Genomic DNA, 20,701 nt, shown 5'->3' on the forward strand with positions numbered 1-20,701 from the left:
TCCATCCTGGGACACACTTTCCACGCTTCTGGAATTACAGGAACCTCCCAGAGTCCTCTGAGCATGTCTGAGCTCCCACTTCCTCTGGTAAATGTCCCTATTAGTCAAGGGGTCCCTAGCCCACATCAGTGCCTACAGCCTGGGACACAGGCACGCTCAACACCCGGCTGGGTACATGCATCCTCCTTCCCACAGGACTTCCGCAGCTAGGCCCTCTAGCTAAAGCTACTCAGGCTTGGGGTCACAGAGAGCCCTAGGTGGCCCTCCCTCCAGTGTACGCCACCCTCCCAGCCAAAGACCACCCTGGCTTACCATTTCTCACTTTCTACCTATAAGGGGTCCAAGGCCAGAGGACAAAACTCCCAAGGAAGACACAGAGGCTGGAGGGTTTGGAGGAACCAGCTGAATTTCTGAAGTGTTTCCTTACAATGGTGGTACCTGGTTCAGGGATGGGCAGGGGTAGCCAAACCCTCCCCGTGCTGCCCAGTTCTCTGAGGGTGGGAGTAGGAACAAAAGTTTAAGGCTGAGGCCACTGCCATGCCCTGGATGCAACAACCAGGAAAATCATGTTAATCAAGGAAACAAAAATTCTTCTAGACTCTGCAATACTGCACTCTTAACAACAAAAATCAAATGAAAGCAAGATGTGTCTGCCACAGCTCTCAGGATAACGGATGCCCTGTCCACTGAGAGTGGCAGTTCTGCAGTCAATGATCAGCCCTGGACCCAGTTATCACACGGGGGAGGAAGGAAAGGTGCCCTCTCGCCTGGTCCCACGATCCTGGCATGGTGCAGGTCCCAGCGATATCCCAGGCAGAGTGGCAAAGGGACACCTGGTAGGATGAGGCACTCAGTGAGGAGGAGGGAGGCAGAGTCTCCTTTCTAATTGCAGGATGACGGGAACACATTCACCTTCCCTAAGGTAAGGGAAGAACATAGTTCTCTAGAAAAATCATTTGTCAAGAAAGGGCATGTGGGTGCTGATTTGTACGTTGATTCAGGGGAGTAACTGGGGAGAAGGAAAAAGGTGGGGTGGAAGGCTGGCTCGGCCCTGCCAGTCACCGGGTGGCTGGCAGCAGGGCGCTCAGAGGTTGCTGAAGAGTTCGTTTTTCTTGCTCCAGTCCATCTGCGGGGCCCGTTTGCTGCTGCGCTTCTGGTGGGCCCTCTCTTTGGCCATGGCCAGGGAGATGTTGAAGTCCAGGATGGGGTCGGAGGAGGAGGTAGACGAGGGCGCTGTGGAGTCCTGTTTTGGGGGGCTGTCTTGGGAATTCAGCTGTAAAGAGAAATGGGGGCAGGAAGTTGGGAGTCAGTCCCTCATTAGGCTCCCTGGTCCTCAGCCTCAGTGAGGTGGCTCCCTTGGGGCTGTGCCCAGGGAAGCCAGGTCACAAGAACAGAATGCGGCTCAGCATGTGACCTCAAAGGCAGGCTGGTGTGCCAGGAACAAGTGGGGCCTGGGAATCGGCTTCCTGTAACCCAGTTGCTACCCCCTGCATGGCTGGCCTACCTCCTCGCTGGTGTCACTGGAGGCGGATCTCACCAGGGTTGGCCTGGGGCTCTCTGAGGCTGCCTCTGCCAAGGCTTCACGACTGTTCTCCTGGCAGAGAGAAGAGGGGTGTGGGTTGTCACAGGATGGGGTGAGGGAGTCCTGAGGCAGGAGGGAGCTCCTGGGGAAGTAGGGGCCCCAGACTGAGAAGAGGTAGCACTGATGCCCTGGCCACCCACCCCGGGTTCCCACCGCCTGAGCCTGCTGGGGCTCCTTTTTACATTCCTTCGAGGATCAGAGGGCAGGCTGGTTCTGCTCAGGCTAGAAGGATGGGAGGGGTACAGATATCATGGGATTAGCGCTCCCTCCCCCTGGGCTGCTCCAATGTGGCTTTTAGATACTGACTTGCCTTTTGAGCCAGTGACCAGGGAGGGGCTTCTTGGAATGTGGGGACACTGGAGGCCTCTTTGCTTGGCATGGGGAACCCATGTGGTGCTCCCTGAATCTCCTGTGGTCCACCTGACTGTTTGCCTGGATTTGACCCCAGGAATCCTGAAACCCTAACCCTGAAGCAGCAAAGGAAGGCCTTGAAGGAAGAAAGTAGATGGAACGTTCTAGATCCAAAGATGAGGTGACAGAAGGTTTAGGCCTGGGTCCAAGGACCCTCCCCCTTGTCAAGTACCCTGGCAGGAGCTCCTAGGGAAGGGGAACCTTTGAGCAGACCCTGCAGAAAGTTCCTACTCTGTGGCCTGACTGAGTCGGCCTGTCCCAGAGTGAAGGCTTTGGCTGGGGCATCAGCTTGGCACCCAGCCCTTTCCTGGGTTCTTCCATGGCTTCAGCTGGCGCCCAGCCCCACCATCTCTTCCCCAGCCTCACCCCCTTTCCCTTCTGCCCAGGGAAGCGGGGAGGAGGGGCTTTGTTCTTCCAACCCAGACTGGAAGTAGCAGGGGCCCGGCTGCCCGTGGCCAGACACTGAAGCTCTGTTCTTGGGGGGAAGAATGGCCCCTTCTGTATGGTGGGGAGTTGGAGGCGGGGGCTTGTCACCCAGGATGGCGGGCTGCAGAGGGGCCCAGCCAGCCCTCTCCCTCCCAACAGCTTTGGCCCCAGGCAGAGGCCAAGAGGGTTCTGGCAGTTCTATAGTTTGGAGCCAAAGAAGGAGCTGGAACTGGGGACCCTGAGGTTTTGGCCTTAGCCAGATGGCTATCCTACCAACCATAGCACCTTCTGACCTGTCTCCCGCACCCCCAGGATTGAAATCCAGAGAAACAGGGGACCCGCCCTTACCTTCTGTATCTCGCCATTGGTGAAGGGCTCAGGCAGGGGACCTAGGCGAAGGAGAGAGCAGAGGTGAGTCCGGAATGGGGATGGAATAGAGCGTGGAGAGGAGGCGGGAGTTGGGGTTGGGCAGATCATTAGATCTTGTTCCCTGGGTCAACATCTCAAACTTTTCTGATGTCCACCCACCATGAGTACATTTGCCTTGTTATTTATTAAAAAAAATTTTTTTATAGAGATGGGGCCTTGCCATGTTGTGCAGGCTGGTCTCAAACTCCTAGCCTCAAGCAATCCTCTCACCTCGGCCTCCCGAAGTATTGAGATTACAGGTGTGAGCAAATGTCTGGCCTATGTTTGCATTTTGATGACTCAGCACACACAAAAATTTTGTGTAACAAAAGTTTCACAAAGCAATACCCTTACTACAGTGTTCTTTGATATTTTTAATTTCATGTCATTAAAAAAACCAAAAAAGTTTCTGGGCCAGGTGTAGTTGCTCACACCAGCAATTTGGGAGGCCGAGGCAGCTGGATCACTTGAGGTCAGGAGTTCGAGACCAGCCTGGCCAACATGGTGAAACCCTGTCTCTACTAAAAAAGACAAAAAGAAAATTAGCTGGGCATGGTGGCACACGCCTGTAATCCTAGCTACTTGGGAGGCTGAAGCAGGAGAATCGTTTGAACCCAGAAGGTGGAGGTTGCAGTGAACCAAGATCGTGCCACTACACTCCAACCTGGGCAACATAGCAAGACTCCGGCAAAACAAACAAACAAACCAACCCTGCTGGTCTCTATCTACCAAAATGATCTTATGAGGCACTGGTGGGTCACAAGGTGTTTAAAAAATGCATCGTCCCAGATGGAGATGAAATTACAGGATGGCTGCCTAATTCCTATCTGGGAACTCCTACATGGGAAGCTTGTTAAAGTATAGATTCCTGGACCTTGGCAGCACAGATTCTGGTTTAGTGGGCAGGCCTAGGAATCAGCATTTTCCAAACGCTTCCCAGGTGATGATGATGACACCGAAAGTGGAACCACACCCCAGACTACAGTTAGTATCTGCCTCAACTGAAAGAGAAAATAGTCCGGGCTCGGTGGCTCATGCCTGTCATCCCAGCACTTTGGGAGGCCGAGGCAGGTGGATCACCTGAAGTCAGGAGTTCGAGACCAGCTTGGCCAACATGGTGAAACCCTATCCCTACTAACAATACAAAAATTAGCCGGGTGTGGTGGCGTGCGCCTGTAATCCCAGCTACTCAGGTGGTTGAGGCAGGAGAATTGCTTGAACCCAGGAGGCGGAGGTTGCAGTGAGCCGAGATCGTGCCACCGCAATCTAGCCTGGGCGACAGAGTGAGACTGTGTCTGAAAGAAGAAAAAAAAAAAAAGGCCAGGCAAAGTGGCTCACACCTATAATCCCAGCACTTTGGGAGGCCGAGGTGGGTGGATCGCAAGGTCAAGAAATCGAGACCGGCCGGGCGCGGTGGCTCAAGCCTGTAATCCCAGCACTTTGGGAGGCCGAGATGGGTGGATCACGAGGTCAGGAGATCGAGACCATCCTGGCTAACACGGTGAAACCCCGTCTCTATTAAGAAATACAAAAAACTAGCCGGGCGAGGTGGCGGGCGCCTGTAGTCCCAGCTACTCGGGAGGCTGAGGCCGGAGAATGGCGTAAACCCGGGAGGCGGAGCTTGCAGTGAGCTGAGATCCGGCCACTGCACTCCAGCCTGGGTGACAGAGCGAGACTCCGTCTCAAAAAAAAAAAAAAAAAAAAAAAAAAAAAAAAAAAAGAAATCGAGACCATCCTGGCCATATAGTGAAACCCCATCTCTAACTAAAAATATAAAAATTTGCTGGGCATGGTGCCGCGTGCCTGTAGTCCCAGCTACTCAGGAGACTGAGGCAGGAGAATGACTTGAACCTAGGAGGCAGACGTTGCAGTCAGCTGAGATTGCACCACCACACTCCAGCCTGGGTGACAGAGCAAGACTCTGTCTCCAAACAAAAGAAAAAAAAAAAGAGAAAATAATTCCAACTCCTATTTGCCAATCAGGAAATGAGGGGGGACAAGAAGGCTCAAGGGGTGTGTCCTGGGTATCCCCTCCCCAAGCCAGTGGGAAACCTGGAGGGGTCAGAGGGAGAGAAGACAGGTCTGGGGTCACCTTCACTGGGCTCACTCAGGGTAGGGGTCCCACATGGCTTCAGGGGTGGCTGTGCCATCTCCAGGGACTGGTCAGCGTAGGCAGGCTTCTTCTGAACTCTTAGCTTAAAATTCCTGGTCATCTTTTCCCTGTCCCCAGTCCAGGACACAGCCAGAGATACCTGACTCTCATCTTCTCCTCCCCTCTGACACCCACAGCCTTGCTGGGACACCAGGGACACTCACTGTCCCCTCCCCATCAGCTCACAGTGGTCAGAGTGAAACCCTGGCTGCCGGACAGGGGGGCATTCCTCTCTATGGAAAGAGTGAGGATGCCATCCTGGAGGGACTCCGGGGAGGAGACTGTCCCCAGGCCTCTCCCTCTTCAGGTCCTTTGGCCAGAGGCTGCAGCCCCTCTAGCCCAAGAGACAGGCAGAAGAGGCAGGAATGTCTGAGGGAGCCAATTACCTGCAGGGCAAAGGGGTGGGGGAAGCAGGGGACTATCCCAGGAGCTGAGTGGAATCCAGATTCCAGCTGTGTCTTCCTCATATCAGATCCCTAGGAGGAAGGCTGGGGCTTCTCTGGGCCTTAGTCTCCCCATCAGTGGAGAAGGGGATTATCTGAGTTACCTGGTTTCCATGAACTTGGGAGATAAGGGTAAGGTGGTACCCCATCTCCCATGCCCAGAGCCAGCTAGGGACTTCCAGGGGCCATCCTCTTTTCTAGGAGCCTCCAGGCCTTGGATTGCGCCAGAAGGGGACAGGGCCTCCCCAGTTGTCCCTTCCAACTGGGGATGGGAGTCTGCAGCAAGACCTTTGTGTGAATCCCCTTTTACACATACAACCTTGAGTCTCCAGGAGGCCCCACCCACTGCAAAGTCCCAAGAGGTTCCACCCTCAGTATGGCCCAGTGAGCACCCCTGCCCGCTCCAGGGAGCCATCTTCCCAGGGAGAAAGTCCAGACCAAGGAGCAGAGCACTGCTTAACCCCTCCCTGCCCCATGCAGCAGCCCTGCCCTGTTTGGCTTGGGCCTGGGCAGGGGGAGGCGCCAGGCTTGGCAGGGTGATGCTGGGGGATGGGGAGGGCAGGGGCCCAGGGCTTGAAGGAGGACCCACTACTCTCTAGAGCCAGCAAGGCTGAGTTTCCAAGACAACCTGAGCGGAGGGAGGGGAGGCACTGGGCCCTGCCACTGGACTCTGATCTGACCAAGCAAAGGCTGGAGGCCTCCCCGGAGTTAACCCTTTCCTCACGTCGACACTGCCCTGAAAGTTTGCTGGTGGGGACAGGACTGGGGGCTCAGGCCTCCTTTGGGGCTGCAGCTTTGGCCGGGAGTCAGAAGATCTGTCCATTTCTCTCAGCGACCTCATGCCAGCTGACCCTATCACAAGCCATCCTCGGAAACCCACTGCCACTCCCTACACTAGGCCCCCACTCCCCCAGCCCACACCTCTGGGCCTCCCATGAAGGAGAAGGAGGGAGCAGCCACGCCGGAAAGCTGCCCACCCCTCGCCTGGGACCCAGCAAAGTCTTAGCCCTGGCTCACATTCCTGACTTGGGGGCCTCCAGCCCCAGGACGGCCAGCGGCCCCACCCGGCTTACCATTCAGGTGCTCCTGAGATGGGGTCACTTTGCATTTCTTGAAGAACTCGTCAGTTTCCCTGTCCACCACAAGCAGCTTGGTCTCGTCCCCGCCAGCCCTGATGGCGGACACCACGTCCCCATGCTGCTTCCCCTCCATGCAGACCCCGTTCACCTGCAGGGTGGGGTTGGGGAGGCGTTACGGGCACAGGCCTTGGTTCTGGGGCAGGTAGGTGGAGGAGGGCTGGGGGCGGGGGCGGCCACCTTGGTTCTCAGCCAGTTTGCAGTTCACAACTTGGGGATACTGACCCCCATTTCTGCAGAGTCCTGAACTAGGCCAGGGGTCCTCCCGTGGACAGTCAGCTGGGGAGGCAGGATACATGGGAAGGGCCAACGAAAATATCCAGACGAGACTAAACAAACACAGCTGGGAGAGATGGGATGGGAGCGAGCTGGGAGGCCGGGGTGGGGCCCAGCCTGGGTAAGGACTTGCTGTCCGACTTCCCTCTCTGGACCTTGGTTTTCTCACGTGTAAAATGAGAAGTCTTGGGAGAGCTGATCTCTAGCTCTAAGGTTCTAAGACTGTGATTCTGGGACCTGCCTGAGCATTTGGTTCACGTTTCACCTCCCAGGAGCGTACACCAGAGCCAGGGCACCGAATGAGTGAGTCTAAAAGCCTAACTCGGGGCTGGGCGAGTTGGCTCCCGCCTGGAATCCCAGCACTTTGGGAGGCTGAGGCAGGAGGATCACTTGAGGTCAGGAGTTTGAGACCAGCCTGGCCAACTGTAATCCCAGCTACTCAGGAGGTTGAGGCAGGAGAATCGCTTGAACCCGGGGGGCAGAGGTTGTAGTGAGCTGAGATTGTGCCACTGCACTCCAGCCCAGCCTGGGCAACAAAGCGAGACTCCGTCTCAAAAAAAAAAAAAAAAAAAAAAAAAAAAAAAATATATATATATATATATATATATATATATATAAAAAAAAAAGGCTAACTCAGGAGAGGGGTTTTGTTACTGCCACCCGCCTCTGTGTGCCTGGCAGCAGGGAAGCTCTGGAGATGTCCCCAGACATCTGCCTGATCGATGGGTGAATCACAGGCTGCCCAGTTTATCTGCTTGGCAAGGAGGAGTTCAGGGGAGAGTAGAGGTAAGAAAGGAATCCGTCAGTCAGTTCATCTATCTTTCCATCTATCCATCACCACCCTTCCCTGTCTCCCTCCCATCCACCCATCCATCCAGCCGCTCCAGGCTGGCTATGCCCATGGGCTAATCAAGCCCAGGAAGGTATGATGGTTGCCCCAGGTGCTGCTGATCTGCAGGGAGCGGGGCAGTCAGATAGGAAGAGGGCAAGAAGCATCACCTCCACAATGCGATCCTGGGCCCGGAGACCTGAAGCTTCAGCTGGGGAGTCTGGGTCCACTGACCGGATGAACTGGCCTGGCTTGGACTTGTCGCTGTGCAGGTTGAAGCCATAGCCACTGGGGCCCTTCTTCATGGTACAGAGCCGAGGCCGAAGCTTGCGCTGCAGAGACAGGGTCCATGGCTATTCCACAATGCCCTAGGTTCTGCCTTCCCTGTCCTCTGCCCGGCCCCATCTCCCCAAACAAGGAAGGTTTGGGAGGACGCAAATTTGCTTAGATCCCTACACAGCAATTTGAGAGGGTTCTGGCCCAGGACTCAAAAGACTTGTGTGGACACCCAGCACCGCAGCAACCTGCTTAGGTGATGTGGGTAAAACACTGCTCTGTCCAAGCCTCAGTTTCCTCTTCTGGGAAATGAGGGGTGGGACCAGGTTAGCTCTCACATGCCTGTCCCTTCTGACAGTCTAAGGTGAATCGCATGCGGTGTTGATCGGGCCCCTATCCCTCCCCATTGGTGGCTCAGTCTGGCCCTCCTGGAGAGGGGGCAGAGTGTGGCACCCCTGTCAGCCTGGCTGGGGACCTGGGGCATACGGCTGAGGACCCCCAGCCCCTTTGTACCCTGTTCTCTGCATCAGGGGAGGAAGAGGCAGGTGTTTACTGAAAGCTGACCCGTGTGTTTACAGTAAAGCCTTCCTCCATATACTCGAACTCTCTCTCACCCCCACCAAGCCAAATGGCCCAGCCAAAAGGGAGCCAGAAGGAGCAGATAACCAAAAACCTATTGTGCGGCACAGCAAGGGACCTGGATAAGACAGGGGGCCATCCTCAGGCGTTCCAGGACCTCCTCCCCCTACACCGCTGCCTGAGGGTAGAGGTGGCAACGGAAGCACAGAGACCCCAGAAACCAAGGAGCCTGAATGGGGAGGGGACTGGACTGGGAAAAGCAGGGCTGGGCTAAAGGGAGCCCAGTGTGGCTGTGGCCTGGAGGGTGTGACCTACTAAAAGGGCACACGCAGATTTCTTTTGAGTGCTCAGACTCAGCTGAAAACGGTTTCCAACGTGCTTGGTCCAAAGTAAGCAGCTCAGCTTAGAAGCTGCAGGCCTGGACACACAGTATGATGGAGGGAATATGGGTGTGGGTGGCTGAAGCCTGTGCCCAAGGACTACGCCTGAGTCCCTGTCCCTCTCCCCTCCTCCAGGCCTGCTGCAGAGCCACTGGCTGCTGTCCAACCTGCTGGCCCTGCGTTATCACTCAGCACATCAGGCAATGAGCAGTGGATAGTCAAGGCTCCGAGCCAGGTTCCAGCTCCCCTGTTTAGGAGCTGTGTGACCTGGGGCAGGTCATTTATGGATCATTCGGACTGCCATCTGCCTCCCAGGGTGGCTGAGGCCCAGTGAGGTCATTGCCTTAAACACTTTCTAACTGTAAAAAATCTCTGTGCACACCCAGACTTTCCCATTGTTGTGAATACTAATGAAGAGTCATAGGAAGCTGGGAGTGAGATTCTGGTGGGGTGGGGGTGTGTGTGCCAGGCTGCTCTGAAACCCAAATCCCCAGCTGGGAGTGGAGAGGGCCGAGAGGAGTGGGAAGGCGTGCCCAGGAGGGTGTACGGGCCTCTGTCCCAACTTGCCAGCCCCGGGAGGCTGCCACCATCTGCAGCAGACTCAATCCCCAGCCTTTCGGTCTCTGGGGGTGGCTAGAGGATGACTTTGCATTCCTTTAAAGGCTCGAGCAGGTCTTTCTTCCTGTGTTTCATGCCCAAATCCAGGCTTGAGGGCCCCTCACCCCAACAACAAAGACGGTTAAGTGAGTGGTAAAACAGTGAGGGGCTCACAAAGGCTTAGGAACCCTGAATGAAGCCTCTCGCCTTGTTCTCCCTGGCCCATCCCCTGCCTCACTGCAGGGCCCACTCCCCGCTTGTTCAGCTGTCACCTGCCCCAGGCTCACCCCTGGCACTCCCACAGCCCTACGGGATCTTGTTCCGGGAGTAAGTGAGGCTCTTCTCCCCTAGAGCTAATCCCTCCACAAAGCTCCCAGCCAGGCCCTCCCCCAGGCCCTAGGTGAGTAGAAACAAGTCTGACCAGTTGCCGTCACCAGGACAGGCGCAGCTTTCTGCTTCAGCCAGACCGAGCTGCAGGACCTGGCCGACACCCTGAGAAAGTGGGGAGGGTGAAATCTCAGGACAGGCAGGGGGCAGCTCTAGTGACCTCCTCCAACCTCTCTCCACAGTCCCCGCGCTCCCAAAAACCTTCCCATAACCTGGCTGGGGCTTGTCAGCTGTTTTTGAGACGGGGAAACTGAGGCTCAGAGATGTTGAGCCCACAGCCTGACATCACACAGCCAGAACTCCAACCCTGGTCTCTGACTTGGAACCTGTCCTCCTTCCACCACACTGCAGCGTGCTCCTTAAGGATCCAAGTCCAGAATGGGGCAATCCACTGGGAGGTGAGGTCCCAACAGGAGTCAGGCAGTGGCGGGCAGACAGCAGCTCTCTCCAGGGCATAGGCTGCAGCCTCTGCTGGAGGCGGGCTGGGAGCTGAAGAAACCACAGCCTTCCTTCCAGGTGCTCAGGGCCTCTCGTAGCTGGAGCTACGGCCTGAGCTGGGGGATGAAGCCTGGCGTGGGTGATGGGACAGGGGCATGGCTGGAGTGGGGGCAGGTGGCTCTGGGCGCTCCCCCGGCTGGCAGGGCAGGGCTGTGCTCGCTGCCTTTGAGATGCCCGTCCTCTGGCCCTGGTCTCTGTGCTGTGGGCTTCCCTCACTGATCTTCACCCCAGTGCCCCTCGCCTAGTGACATATGGTGCCAAAGCTCCAGGGCCTCCTTTGAGCCTTGCTCCGCTCTGCCAGCACCAAGTCATGCAGTTCAAGGGGAAACGGGGGACCCAGACTGAGGGGCTCAGGTGCCCTCTGTTCCCTTCCTCTGCACTGGGACTGCTCCACTGTTCTGTCTAGACGTGGCTCTGTGGTGGCTCTAGGACCTGAGGGGGTGGCTGGACAAGGAGATGGGAAGCCCCAGGTAGGCCCCACCGGCATTTAAACAGCTCCAATGCACCTGTAGAGCCTCCTCCCCAAGTCCCTAGAGACTGCCTCCCCTCACACGGGAAGGGGGTTCCCACTCTCCAAGGGAGACCAGCCTTGTTCCTCCTCACCCCTCCCCCAGCAGGAGCCTCCCAGCTGTCTCCAGGAGGTGTCAGTGCCAGCTGCTGAGTCAGCCCATCAAGCCAGCCCATCCCAGCCTGGGTGGAGGCTGGGGCTGGCAGGGGGAGTCCCTTGGGGCAGCCCCCCTGGGGATCCGTGGGGCCTGGCCTGTGGTCTCCAGGCCCAGCACTGAGAGAAGATGGGGAGGTGTGGGGTACTTGGCCGAGCTCAGCCACCATTGCTCTTGGACCCTCACCCTCAAGCTGGGACAGGGTTGGGTTCTGGGGAAGGGGGCAAATGGGAGTGACGTCCAGGCATGCTGGGCTTGGTGTGTGGCCCCCAGGAGCTTAGGAGGAGCCAGCTACAGAGGGGCCCAAAGCATGGTGGGAGGAGGAACCTAAAAAGGAACATAGCCCCAGTGAGTTCCAGAGGGCAAAGTGGATCTCCAGTGATGACGACAGCTCGGGAGACCCAAGTTCAAGACAAAATCAGGATCTGCTCAGAGAGGAGACTGGCAGAGAGCCAGAATTGACAGGAGGGAACATGAGGCCACGCAGCCGATGGGCAGCGCAGCTGGGCCAGGGTGACCCAGGGTTGGACAGGCTGGAGACTCTCACTTTCACACAATGCTGGCTGGCTTTCCAGAAAAGACCCTGCCGGGAGAGCTGACCCCACACCCTTCTCCCAGGACCTCCTCCACCCTCAGGCTGCCTCCCTTCATCTGTCCTTTCCCCCAGGGAGCTTCACCCCACCCCAAGTGGCCGCCCCATCACCTCCACCCACCCCATCACCTCCACCCACGCAGTCCAGGGAGCGGATGGCGGGCACGGAATTCAATAGGCGCCACCAGCAGTCACCTGGAAAGCTGGGGAAAGTCGATACCCTAATCCCAGTGACCGTCTCTGGGGAGCAGGCCCAGGGCCGCTCCCTGCTCCTCCTTCCTCCCTTCGGGGAAGGCTGTGGGAGCCTGAGGCCAACGCCCCATTGGGCCCAGCCCCTCCCTGGCTGATGCCATAGTGATGGGCCCTACAGAAATAGCCAGCCCGCTTCCTTCGAGCCAGCCAGCTCAGGACCCCAGAGGAAAGCGGCTGGAGGAGTAGGAAGACCACTTGCGGGTCCAGGGGAACAACAGAGGTAACCCCACTTCTCAAGACTGCACCTCCCCCGGCCCAGGGCTCTTGTTTATGCAAAGAAGACCAGTGTCACGATGCCCAATACAGGAAAATCAGACCCAACAAGAGGATGGAAGGGGGCAGGAGGGAGCCCTGGCTGTTCTCGGGGGGCTGGGGTGTGTGTGTCAAGAGTATGTTGGGGGTAAGGGCCATGTTTGCTCTGGGAGGCAGCTCAGTTTGTTCCCCAGATTCTGGAGACAGGCCTGGGTCTCTGGTGCTGGCTCTTCAAGGAAGCCAGGATGGAGACAGCTGGCCTTGCCTGGAGAGCTGTGTGACAGGCAGCCTGGGGGCACTGGGAAGTGACCAGGGACTCCGGACACTCAGCCAGTGTCCACACCTCTAGGCAGAAGGTGTCTTCTCCTTACCCTAGGTGAGGTACAGGGGGCTTGGCTGTCACTGGCCCTGCCGAGTGGCCCTGATGTCACCTCATCTTACCCTACAGGACCTCCTTCCACCCTCCATATCCCTCCAGGTCTGTGCAGGCGGTGGGGAATGTTGGATGCCTCCATTTGCAAAAAAAGGTCACTCACTGCTCCTAGCCCTTGATCTCCTCCCTCCTGTTTCTCAGTGGGAAGAGCTTTCCCTGGAGTCTGGTAGGGTGGGAACCAGGAGGGAGTCATACACTAAAGTGAGGGCTGCTGGTCTGACAGATACCCCCAGGACTCAGAGGTCTGAACCAGGTTCTCCTTCTGGCTAGTAACCTCTTCTTCCCACGGGGGCGGGAGGGGGCAGAGTCTGGCTCAGGTCTCCCCAGGGCTGGGCAAGCCTGGGATGGAGCAGGCTGGTACCTGGGCTGCAGCCCGGCTGGACACCATCCAGGGCTGGCCGCCCCGTGCCTTCCCTTCTGCCTCCCTCCTTATCCCTCACCCTCCTCCCAGAAGTCTCTGGATTTAACCCCCAGGGGCTGTCCCAAGGGGCTATTAAGAACCTTCAAGGAGCTTGTGAAATTGAGGCTCAACACTGAAGTAACAAATAGGAGCCGCTGGTTACTGAACACCTACTATATGTTAGGCACCGAGCTCTTTACATGTATTTTCTTAGGAGCCAATTATAGTCCTACAAGGAAAGTATTATTGCAAGCATTTCACAGAAAAGGAAACTCAGCTTCAAAAAGCTGGAGTCAATTGCTCAAGTACACATGGCTGATGGGCGAAGGCAGGATTTCAGCTCGGATCCAGAGGAGCACTGTCCAGTAGATATATAATGCCAGCCATGTGTGGAACATAAGTCCAGCTGTGGCTCAGAATATGATGGGCAGAAACACCTGGCAGAGTCAGGCATCAAGCACAGACTACTCGTGTGGCCAAATGGCTGTGCAGGCACTGGAGTCAGAGGGCTGGGTTCCCAGACACACCCCTGCGCTGTGTGGGAGGAGTTGCTAGCTGAGAGTCCTGGGACCCACCATGGCCACCTGAACTGATCAAGTCTCAGCCTCCATAGGCAGAGAATGGGGCCAATATCTGCCTCACTGGTGGTCATATGGATTAAATGAGACAGGGAGGGTTAGTACTTAGTACACTGCTAACACAAATAGTAGCTACTATGTATTGAACACTTACTGTCAACCTACAAAATGGAGAAAACCATAGCTAATTTGTCTGGGGGACAATGAAATGCATATCGGCTGGGCGCGGTGGCTCACGCCTATAATCCCAGCACTTTGGGAGCCAAGGCAGGTAGATTACCTGAGGTTAGGAGTTTGAAACCAGCTGGCCAACGTGGTGAAACCCCGTCTCTACTAAAAATACAAAAATTAGCAGGGTGTGGTGGCAGGTGCCACCCAACCTGGCCAACGTAGTGAAACCCTGTCTCTACTAAAAATACAAAAATTAGCACAGTGTGGTGGCAGGTGCCTGTAATCCCGGCTACATGGGAGGCTGAGGCAGGAGAATTGCTTGAACCTGGGAGACGGAGGTTGCAGTGAGCTGAGACCACACCACTGCACTCCAGCCTGGGTGACAGAACAAGCCTCTGTCTCAGGGAAAAAAAAGAAAGAAAGAAAGAAAGAAATGCATATCAACATCTTTTTTTTTTTTTTTTTTTTTTTTTTTTTTTTTTTTTTTTGAGACGGAGTCTCGCTTTGTCGCCCAGGCTGGAGTGCAGTGGCCGGATCTCAGCTCACTGCAAGCTCCGCCTCCCGGGTTCACGCCATTCTCCTGCCTCAGCCTCCCGAGTAGCTGGGACTACAGGCGCCCACCACCTCGCCCGGCTAGTTTTTTGTATTTTTAGTAGAGACGGGGTTTCACCATATTAGCCAGGATGGTCTCGATCTCCTGACCTCGTGATCCGCCCGTCTCGGCCTCCCAAAGTGCTGGGATTACAGGCTTGAGCCACCGCGCCCGGCCTCAACATCTTTATGTCATAGGTAGAGCGCCTAAAGGCACATTACAAACCTAAGTTTCCTTCCAGGTAGGGCCACTCTATCTTAGAGCAACGAAAGCAGAGGAACACTTGTTATTGGAGTCTAGAGCTCTGGTTTCTCTTTATAAAGAGCGCTGCAGCATCAACAAGACCTCGGCTGAATTTCGTCTTATTTTTGGAGACGAGTCCCACTCTGTCACCCAGGGTGGAGTGCAGTGGCGCGATGTCGACTCACTGCAACCTCCACCTTCCAGGTTCAAGCCATTCTCCTGCCTCAGTCTCCCAAGTAGCTGGGACTACAGGAGCCTGTCACCACGCCTAGCTAATTTTTGTATTTTAGTAGAGATGGGGTTTTACCATGTTGGTCAGGCTGATCGTGAACTCCTGACCTCAACTGATTTGCCCACCTCAGCCTCCCAAAGTGCTGGGATTACGGGCGTGAGCCACCGTGCCCAGCCTGAGTTTCTTATTTAATTCCCCACCCCACTTTCCCAGGGACCACTGAGATGGGACATCTGGGAAAGGGGAGAAGGACCTCATCTAGACATACGGAGTTCCTTGAGAAGGAAGCCCCCATTCACCCCCGCCCCTCTTTTTTTTTTTGGTAGAGACGAGGTCTCACTGTGCTGCCCAGGCTGGTCTCAAACTCCTGGGCTCAAGCAATCCTCCTGCCTCAGCCTCCCGAAGTGCTGCGATTACAGGCACAAGTCACTGCATCCAGCCAAGAAGCCCCCCTCTATCTCCAAGAGAATCATCTCCAGAATTACTGAGTTAACAGGAGCCTGAAGGTAAGAACCAGGGCTACACTGTTTTGCCAGCAAAGATCCAAACACACAATCACATACCCTGTCCATCTGAAATCCAAACACCCAGCAGCTCGAACTCTGTTCTGCCCCTACCAGAGCTCCAACTTGGTTGGTGTAAAATGGCCTGCCCACCCTGGCAAAGAGGTTGATGGTCCTCCAGCTAACTGTGCCCCACCACCCATCTTGCTCCCTGGGGTGCCTGCACTCTCTGCCTCTGGGATCAGGGTCAGGGCTGGCCGGAAACACCCCAAGCTGGGCACTTTCATTTACACACCTGTCATGTCACCAAATCTTCCCAATAACCCTGCGGGCAGTGCCCTTCACAGAGGTGGAGGCTGAGGGTTGCAGGGAAAAATGAACTCCCAGGATCCCAGAGCCAGCACACAGCAGAGCTGGGATTCAACATTGATCTGGCTGACCCCAAAGCCTGGACTTTTGGCTTTCTAGTTTTCAAATGGAAGCTGCTAGCAGGCAAGAAAGAGGAGTTGGTAGGTTCTATCTGGAATTCCAATCTCTGGGTAGGGCGGGATGAGCTAAATGAGGACAAAGGTCCCTGACTGTTGTTATATATTAATTCATTAATTCAAAAACTGTTTTTGAGAGCCTCCCTGCCGTGTGCCAAGGACTGGCTGGGGATAGAAACACAAATAGGCCACAGTTGATGCCCTTGGGCTTACCATGTAGTGGAGAAAAAGGTCACAAACAGATGATTAAAATATTGTGTGTTCAGAGCGATAAAAGATGTGAGGACAAAGAGGAGGTGGAGGCCGAGGCGGGCAGATCGCCTGAGCCCAGAAGTTCAAGACCAGCCTGGGCAATATGGCGAAACCCCAGCTCTACAAAGAATTTTAAAATTAGCTGGGCGTAGTGGTGCATGCCTGTAGTCCCAGCTACTAGGGAGAATGAGGTGGGAGGATCGCTTGAGCCCTGGAGGTCGAGGCTGCAGTGAGGCGAGGTTGTGACACCACTCCAGCCTGGGTGGAATCTGTCTCAAAAAAAAAAAAATGAAGGAAAGGAAATGCTAACTCTGCCTACTGGATTAAGGACAGGCTCCCTGGAAAGGGACAGAACGGTCAGGGTATGAAGGCTCAGAGGCTAGAGACGAATTCGGACCCTGGGTGTGGTTTTGGGGATAGGGAGGTAGTGGTGAGAACAGGATGACAGATGGAGAAGGGCCATGGAACAGCATATCACTCTTTAAAAAAAAAAAGAAACAAAAATTTAATAGAGACAGGATCTTGTCATGTTGCCCAGGCTGGTCTCGAACTCCTGGGCTCAGGCGATCCTATCCTCCCACTTTGGCCTCCCAAAGTGCTGGGATTACAGGTGTGAGCCACCACACCTGGCCACAACATATCATTCTTAACCCACAGTGACCATTGATCGGGCACTGACTGGGTGCCAGGCTTGGCCACAGTGGCACTTGCCCAACTAGGCAGAGGCTGACCCAGTGCTAGCTGCCCCATGATAGATGTGCAATGATCACTGTGAAATATGTATTCATTCCAATACCAACTGCAAAGGCTGGATGAGCCTGGACTCAGTGCCAGGCACTGAGCTACCTGCTTTACACACAGCCTCGTGCAATTCCGAGGTGGCTGCCATCACCCCCAACAACTTACACAAGAGGAAATGGAGGCTTACAGAGGTGAAGTAACTTGGCTCCGCACAGCCTGGCTAGTACAGCTGAGCTGGCTCAGCTCTGCGCAGCCGGCACTCTGAACCCAGACTCAAGGGTTTAGGCCTCATCCTGTGACTGGTGGTGAATCGGGGGAGGAGGGTTTTAAGCAGGGGAGCAGCAGGGCGGGTGCTGCTGCCCCTCTGTCCCCATGGGGGATGAGGGGAAGGCCATCCACAAAGCAAAGCCGGTGGGCAGAGCTGGAGAGCCACTTCTACCTCCTTAGGCCTAGACATCCCAGCGGGGACGGCCAGTGTTACAGGCACCCATCAGCCTCTGCCATGAGTGGTTCTGGACACGGCTGGTCTTCCCAGCCAGAGGCCACCCAGTTAACCACTCTCTGTGCCACACTTTTCCACTGAGATCCTCACTTAGTAAGTGGAGGGCTAATGAAGATAAGGAAACAGCCCCACTTTGCACACAAATTCAGACTAAAACGAACTGGCAAACCTCCATTTGATGCTTTAGTAGTAAAGGGGTGTGTTTTAGAAAAAAGAACTCTTACAATGTCTGTTAACATTTTTTTGCAATAACCGCACGGGCCATCTGTATGCTCAACACACAGGGTTGCGGGGATTTTCTGCTAGAGGGACTCAATGGTGTTGACTAGGAGTCAGTTTAAGGATCTGGGATTCAAACGCCAGGCATGAAGGAGTGCGGTTCGGCATTTAAAACTTTAATAAGAGGCTCAGGTACTTCATGTCATTTCTACAATTCTAGAGAAGGCAGGCATCACATCGCCCAATGCCTCCATCTCACAGATGGGAGAACCAAAGCTCAGAAGTCCTGGAACTTGGCTGGTGATGGTGTCCCCAGGATTTGCTGGTGGCTCTTCTCTCATCTCTTGGCCTAACAAAGTACACACAAATGTAGGTGTCCCTCCAAAACATGCAGGAATCTGATTCTGTGCTTACCCAGGAAGCTCAAAGCTGCTGCCTTTGGGCACATGTGCTATGCCAGGCCTCCACATTAGCCTCCCAGGCCCTCTGGCACCCAGCAGCATAACCAAAAGGGCAAAGGGAGGAGCTGAATGAGACTGTAACTTGTGGGGGGTGGGGGTGGGTGAGTATTTGTGTGGGTTCCAAAGTCCAAAAAAAAAAAAAAAAGAATGTCAAATCGATCGATGGACTCAGCATAAAGTTCACACTGGATTTCTGCCTGGGACTGGAGATCATCAGCCCCAACTCCCTGGTGTCAACCCCCTTGCTACGGGTGCTCAGGTCCCTTCCCCCTCTCCTTGCCAATGCCAGGTTGGCAGGGGCAGGAAGTGGGAGCCTGGTGGCCCTGGCATTCCCAGCACCCACCTCTGGCTGGACAGGGCTTCTGGTGACCTCACTTCCACCAAACCAGTTGATCCTCTAGGGCTTTGCCTTCTCCCTTAATGCCAAACTGTACCCTTTCTCTGTCCAGAAGGATCTTCCTGGTCCCCATGGACACTCCCATCAGACACTGCCACCAGGGCGAGCTGGTGCAAACTGAAGGGGCCCTGGGAGGCTCACGCCCTGCCCTACACAGTACACCACTCCACTCTCTGGGGACAGGAGGCTCAGCACAACTCCTGTTTTGCCAGCTGCCCCTCCTGCAGCTGATCCAAACTGGGATCCTATGGGCAAACACCAAACATGGGCAAAAAGCAACCGGCCTGCTGGCTGTGTGGGCACCAGAGTGACCGTGGCAAGGCCAGGGCAAGACCACCGGCTCACCGTGAGCTCCGCTGGCGCACACAGGGCCGTGAGCCTCAGGAGCTCTCTCCCCTCCCCCTAGCCATCTTTCTCTTCTTCTAAGGTCTTCCCCCTCCCCTCCCAGATACAGCTCTAGGCGCTTACTCCTCACATTCCTGAGAATCGTAAATCCTCTGAGGTGGCAGAACCACCACTCCGAGATGCCTTGGCTCCTCCTCCCCGCCAGGCAACCCCCACACCGCCCTGAGATGGTGGGGCTTCCTCTCCCTTAGAAGTCCCGGGAGGATGAAGTCCTGCAGGACTGAAGTTCAGGACACACACCGGCGGGCTGCGGGGAGGGCCTCCTCGCGCCGGGGCTCCGCACAGGAGTAATGCTATTTCTCTAGCTTTTGACGTAGGAGTGGCGGGGGAAGCTGGCACCTCTGGGGAGGAGAGCCCTTCCTCCCTGGCCCATCTGCGGACTGGGGTGAACGAGGAGAGGGCGCCAGGGGACGGGCAGGATTGGGGGATTCCGAGGAAGGGGAGCAGACACCCGCAGACCCGAGGGAAGGGGGGCTGGGTTCCCCTGCGCCGCCCTCCCAAAGGCCAGGGAACAAGAGGTGCAGGCGGCAAAGGCTCTCAGGCTCCCAGCACAGCCTGGGAAGGAGAGGAGGTCGCGGGACGCAGCCCCAGGCCTGCCTAGGACGTGCCAGAGCGCCTGGTAGGCGGGCGGAAGCGGTCTCCCCATCGCAGCTCGAGTTTCAGAAAAACGACGGCCGGCGCGGGGCTGGACGGCCGGGGCACCTGGGTCTCTCTAGATCCCCCTCCCACTCCATTCCAGCCTGCGCGGCCGGGGCCGAGCTTACCTGCTCCGGGTGGCTCTTGTCGGCCTCGCGAGGCTCATTTTCATTGCCAGCCCCCTGCGCCTCGGCGGCGGCCGCCGGCTCGGCCTGCCCCGACGTTTCCTGGGCGCGCAGCAGCTCCTCTCGGACCTGGACGCCAAGCTTCTGCAGCTGCTCGTCCGTCTCGGGGTCGACCACCAGCAGGCGCACGGCGTTGAGTGCCGCGCGGATGCGGCTTACCACCTGCTGGTGGGTCTCCTTCTCCACATTTTCGCCGTTCACCTCCACCAGCCGGTCCCCCGCCAGCAGCCCCGCCTTCTCGGCCGGCGAGCCGGGCTCCACCAGCCGGATGTACTGGCCCAACTTGCCCTTCTCCCCGTGCAGGTGGAAGCCGTAGCCGTTCGGACCCTTCTCCAGGCAGCAGAGCCGGGGCAGGGGCGCCCCAGCCGCCGCGTCCGCGCTCATCTCGCCCTGCGACGGGTCAGCGGCGCGACTTGGGGTTCCGTTGGGGATGGGACGGGACGGCCCAGCCCTTCTTCCTGTCCAGCAAACCGGGAGCGCAGCGGGGAAGCCCTGAGCCGCCGGACGGGCGAAGCGAGCAGGTGTCCCAGGAACCGCCGGCCGCCACGGGCCGCGAGGAGCCGAAAGAACTGCACGGACCAATCCCCGCCCCGCGCGGCGTCTGAGCGTTCCAGAGCCCGCCCCAGCTCCTTACCCCGGGGGCGGGGCCGCGCTGAGGGTGGGGACCTCCGCGGGCCAATAGGGGGCTGCGGGCCGGAGCGCTCCGTCCGGGTGAACGGCGCCGGCCAATGGGAACGCGCGGGGCGGGGCCTGTGCTCGGCACTGCGCCCCGCAGCGGGCGAAGACAGTGCGCTCAGGAAGTGGAAGTGTTTGTTACCGAGCGGCCGGCGCTGGGGTGGCAGGGGCGTGGCCCGCCGAGTTCCCGGTTCTGGGCGGTGGGGCCCGCTGGCTCAGGCCTGGTTTCCCCTACCTGTGGCGGGGAGTGAGGAGAGCTGGCCCTCGGATAAAGGGCTCTAACTTTTTTTTTGTTTTTGAGACGGAGTCTCGCTCTGTCGCCCAGGCTAGAGTACGGTGGCGCGATCTCGGATCATTGCAACCTCCGCCTCCTGGGTTCAAGCGATTCTCCTGCCTCAGCCTCCCGAGTAGCTGGGATTACAGGCGCGCACCACCACGCCGGGCTAATTTTTG

The 20,701-nt window shown here is 56.7% G+C and overlaps 1 protein-coding gene across 1 annotated transcript; it reads right to left on the reverse strand.

Moving 5' to 3' along the window:
* Window positions 1-388: 388 nt before the first annotated feature.
* NHERF1 (NHERF family PDZ scaffold protein 1) lies at window positions 389-20,189 on the reverse strand. Its single transcript, XM_050764438.1, has 6 exons — window positions 19,517-20,189; window positions 7,834-7,995; window positions 6,496-6,649; window positions 2,768-2,808; window positions 1,505-1,594; window positions 389-1,273 (listed from the first exon to the last, which is right to left on the reverse strand). Exons 1-6 carry the CDS (start codon window positions 19,955-19,957, stop codon window positions 1,085-1,087), a joined length of 1,077 nt encoding a protein of 358 aa, XP_050620395.1. The 5' UTR covers window positions 19,958-20,189; the 3' UTR covers window positions 389-1,084.
* Between the last annotated feature and the right edge of the window lie 512 nt (window positions 20,190-20,701).

The sequence above is a fragment of the Macaca thibetana genome, chromosome 16, assembly GCF_024542745.1.
Source record: "Macaca thibetana thibetana isolate TM-01 chromosome 16, ASM2454274v1, whole genome shotgun sequence".
In the NCBI taxonomy this organism is placed as follows: Eukaryota; Metazoa; Chordata; class Mammalia; order Primates; family Cercopithecidae; genus Macaca; species Macaca thibetana.

What these genes read in the sequence shown, in the direction of transcription:
- NHERF1 (XM_050764438.1), bottom strand. Translation starts at nt 19,957, where the DNA reads ATGAGCGCGGACGCGGCGGCTGGGGCGCCCCTGCCCCGGCTCTGCTGC. An exon ending in CCAATGGCGAGATACAGAAG is followed by an intron (nt 1,595 to 2,767) that starts GTAAGGGCGGGT and finishes TCTCTCTGCCAG; the next exon opens with GAGAACAGTCGTGAAGCCTT. An exon ending in CCAGTGACACCAGCGAGGAG is followed by an intron (nt 1,274 to 1,504) that starts GTAGGCCAGCCA and finishes TTCTCTTTACAG; the next exon opens with CTGAATTCCCAAGACAGCCC.